Source organism: Seriola lalandi, unplaced genomic scaffold, assembly GCF_002814215.2.
Source record: "Seriola lalandi dorsalis isolate HSWRI2012SDOR001 ecotype SW California unplaced genomic scaffold, Sedor1 jcf7180001978498, whole genome shotgun sequence".
NCBI classification, from domain to species: Eukaryota; Metazoa; Chordata; class Actinopteri; order Carangiformes; family Carangidae; genus Seriola; species Seriola lalandi.
In genome coordinates this window covers 697-4,969 of record NW_019449164.1, presented here as the reverse complement: position 1 = coordinate 4,969, position 4,273 = coordinate 697, and the positions used below count along the sequence as shown (strand labels likewise).

The following is a 4,273-nucleotide window of genomic DNA, read 5'->3' as shown; positions in this document are numbered from 1 at the left end:
CACAGTCATTCTGTTCTGCTGAGAGGTTCTTCGGGTGAGTCTCTAACACATGTCTTGTAATGTCTTGTAAACATATTCTTGTAATTTAGTTTGCTATTACATAAAGTGGCATTTTGTGAATCTGGAAAATATTCCAACTAAAAATTCTGATTTTTTCAATATAAAAAACAGGGGAAAATTACATTTTATATTTGTTTTTCTCAGTACATACTGTTCATTTTTATTTCATACACCCTTTAAGAACATATTTTGATAATGCAAAACTTAGTCGTTTCTTTCTCTTTTATTTTACAGTTTGAAGTTCCACTTTTATCTGCAGTCATGATCAAATTGGTAATGTGCAACTCTTTGTATCATATTTCCAGTTTTTCAACATAAATGCATTTTTTTTACATTTTTCTATTCATTAGGTAATTTCTGTATATGTAGCCTACAGTTTGTCAACCTTTTAAATTTCTATTTTCTATTACAGTTAACTGTTGCCCTTGTTGCGGGATTGGTTTTTGGTAGGTTCATATCCATAACTGCAATACCATGATCATTTGCACAATACTGATGACACTGCAATCTCTCAGCACTGTCACCATCACAAAACATAACATCTGTCTGATTACCTTTACCAGAGAGCAACCAGCAGGACTCTAAATCACCAGCTCTTTCTAAAAGCAGTAAGTGCCTTCACTGTATTTTGATAAAAATTGATAGTGTGATCAAATTCACACCCAGTGTGCAGTATACTATGTGTGTGGAAACACCTCTGAAACGGTTTGCAGCAGAGCAATGCTCTGACTGTTGTGAAAACTGAATGAATGTCAATATTGAATCAGGTGCTGTAGCACTTGAACTGCTGTGTTTTTTTTGAAGCTGCAAGGTTTTTCTTTTTCTTGAAAGGTGTTACCAAAGTAAGAATTTTCATTTGTTTCCATTAGTTGCGATCCTGATATTTACAGCACAAACTAAACCACTCAGCAGTTCACTTTGTATAGGTCTGATTTGTTGATTTGTTTTTCTGTTTGTCTATTTTTGACTTAATTCAGAACGTCCCTGCAACTATCCCACCAACACTCGTAAGAAGATTACACCTTTTCTTTTTACATTTTCATTGCATCTGTCTTAGTATCTTTTTTTGTAAATTTTACACTCATCTAGATGAAATTGCAATATGTGCAATTACAGAAAGGTTTCTAATGTCATGTTGTTATAATTTATCTCAATTTACATACCATGGTCCAGGATGCTGGACAGACTGGTTTGACAGAGATGACCCAGGTGGACGTGGAGACTTCGAAGTTCTCAACCATCTTCGCAGTGAGAACCCAGGAAAGATCTGCGCTAACCCAGTAGATATTGAGGTCACAACTCTATCCGGGCTCAGTGCGACTTCAACAGGGGATGTGTTTCATAAGTAAGTACTCTATGGATACAGTTTAAATGTGTTTTATGTAGGGATTCATATTTTATTCTACTGAAAGTGTTATATTACAGTATTATTGTCACTGTATGTGTTTGTGGACCTGGTGAGACCAAACATACAATATTTCCAGTTTTTCCACTTTTCATGTTTTATTCTTTGACATTGATCAGTCATGTCAAACTATTTATTCATCTGAACAATTGTTAGGTGGTACAATACACAGATGTTAATTGGACATAATTCTCTTCTATTTAGAGACGGTCTAGTCATTTGGCAATTATGATACTGAATGTATATAATTTAATATGTTTTATACTACACACTAATAAAGCAAAACATGCAAATGCTAGACTTTGTGACACTGCATTTGGGCACAGCAGTGGTTTGAGCTAAATGCTAACATCAGCATGCTAACATGCGCAGAGAGATAATGGTACAAAACGCAGGTTTAAGGTTTCACCACCTTATTTCAGCGTGGTAGCATGCTAACATTTACTAATTAGCACTAAACAAACTGATAGCAATGTCATTAGTTTAGGTTAGCAGGTATTTGGTTATAAAGTATTGGGCTGATTAACATTTGAGGCAATTCACTCAAATCCACAAACCCATGGTGGTTTTAGAGATACTGATATTACCATCCCTAAAAAAAAAGCACTTACAGAAAGTGGATGCATCCATTGGATTATTTTTAGTAACTATACTCCGTGTCTCTTTTGTCAGAATGGACACAACTACAGGATTCATCTGCAGAAAGACAGACCAGTCCTCGAAGAAATGCAATGATTATCGTGTTCGTTTCAGCTGCCATCCCCCTTTCTGTGGCGGAGGAGGTACTGTGTGAGCACATGCAGTTTTAAGCTGCTGATGCAAAGTGGATTTCCCTCTTCTCTTTTATTGTCCGTGTGTATAAGCATTCATCTAGAATGGTGCTTTTGAGATTTGCAGTTTACTACGAGTAATGCTGTCTGTCTTTTATTGCTTCCCGCAGTGTGCTGGACCAAGTGGTATGACCGTGACGACCCCAGTGGAACCGGGGACTGGGAGCTTTTGAAGAACCTGAGGAAAGAAAACCCAGATGAAATCTGTGATAACCCTCTGTTCATCGAAGCTGTCACCACTGACACACTGACCCCAGCCGTCGACACAGGGGAGACCTTCAATGTGTAAGTTGCCTTATAGGGGAAGAACATAAAAGTTTACTAGTAATTTACCTAACCAATCAATCACTACTTCTCAACATTAACACTTCTTTTCCAAAGTTTCCAAGTCATCAAGATAAACTGCCTGGAGCTACTGCTTAAACAGAGAATGGGAACTTTGTAGATGCACATTTACATTAGATAAGATGAAATTTTAATGAGCCCCATGAGGAAACTGGGTAATAGGCACATAATGTCTGAAACTTTTAAACCTAGCTGTGCCTTACTTTATTCTTGTGCTAACTGCTTTCACTGAGAAAATATGGTCAGTGTGTTCTGAGGAGGAAGAGACGAATGAATGTATCAGTGTATTGCTATTTCTTATTTGTGATTTGATTATTAGATTTGAGATATTTCACATTTAAAAAAGAACTGACCCCTCACATTAAGAGCAAAATAAGAATAGATAAGTATATATTTCATCTTTATTTAACCTAGCAGCAGTACCTTTACAAACCAGATAATGATTTTAAAATTATTTTTGAATAAAATGATGAAGGGTTATGGCAATGAGCCCCATTTTAAAACAAGAAAAAACAAAATCAGTTTGAATTTTTTTCTAATTTATTAACTGCTTGGAATTATTTTTCAGCTTCAGTCCAACTAAAGGATTTGTGTGCCTTAAAAAGGACCAGAGCGATGGCACCTGCCGTGACTACAAAGTTCGGTTTGGATGCCCATGCAGTGTTAAAAATCCAGAAGAATGCTGAGAGGAATGGGGAGAGAAGACGTTCCAATTCTTATCACTTTCATTTTTTTCTGATGTTTCTTTTCTTCTATTCTTCTGTTACTGTTCCTGATTGAAGAAATATGTAGAACTAGGTTTGTTTTCATTTTTACTTGTCATAGTTGGAAAAGCACTCGTGTTACTAATAGCGTTAACGACGGCTCTGATCCATTCAAGTCGCCCAATGTGACGGTGAGCCAGCATGAATGACACCAGGACCCTGAAACTAAATCAGCTACATGGAGTTCAACGTTAATTCTATTATTTACATCTATGCTTTTCCTACCATGAAATGTCAAATTATCTTTGGTGGAAAAATGGCTTATTAGGTGGTTTATCAGTTGATCTTTTCTTTATAGTTATTATGAAATCATTATCTTGTATGACGACTGTAGAAAACAAATCACCAGCATTAAAAATACTGAAAAACAGCAAATCTCTTTTCTGATTAAGTTTCCACTCTACACAGCTTATTAGGACGGCACTAATGGGCTCACAGGCTTACATGAAGTTGTGATTTGGTGTGAGTAATGCAGACATATGTGTTCTCAACAGATGGTGGGAAATGATACGATATACAGACAGTAGGAGGTGCTGGATAGCAGTGCTGTTTAACAGCAATGTGGGAAATGTGGAAAAGTCAGTGAATCTAAATTTTTGTACCAAAAAAATACCCAAAACATGCATGGCAACACTAACAAGCACAGGTGCAATTGCATGTGTTTTGTCTCTTCTTTCTCAACCAACATTCTTCCTTTTTGTAGCAGAGATAGCTTTCAGCGCAGGTCTGGTGTCCTTACAACCTCACTCACTTCTCTCTGACCTAAATCACGCCTCTGCCATGTTTCCCTCAAAGTCAAACGCTCCTGATGTGAGCCTGCACCCACACTACTTTTACACAACTTTTGGAGACGCTGCTGGAACGGTTTT

At 36.9% G+C, this 4,273-nt stretch overlaps 1 protein-coding gene across 1 annotated transcript; it reads left to right on the top strand.

Moving 5' to 3' along the window:
* On the top strand, positions 1 to 3,779 carry LOC111658005 (uncharacterized). The gene is made up of 9 exons (XM_023410373.2): positions 1 to 34; positions 295 to 333; positions 473 to 506; positions 624 to 668; positions 1,038 to 1,067; positions 1,234 to 1,405; positions 2,138 to 2,247; positions 2,406 to 2,580; positions 3,209 to 3,779. Exons 2-9 carry the CDS (start codon positions 322 to 324, stop codon positions 3,324 to 3,326), a joined length of 696 nt encoding a protein of 231 aa, XP_023266141.1. The 5' UTR covers positions 1 to 34; positions 295 to 321; the 3' UTR covers positions 3,327 to 3,779.
* Positions 3,780 to 4,273: the final 494 nt, after the last annotated feature.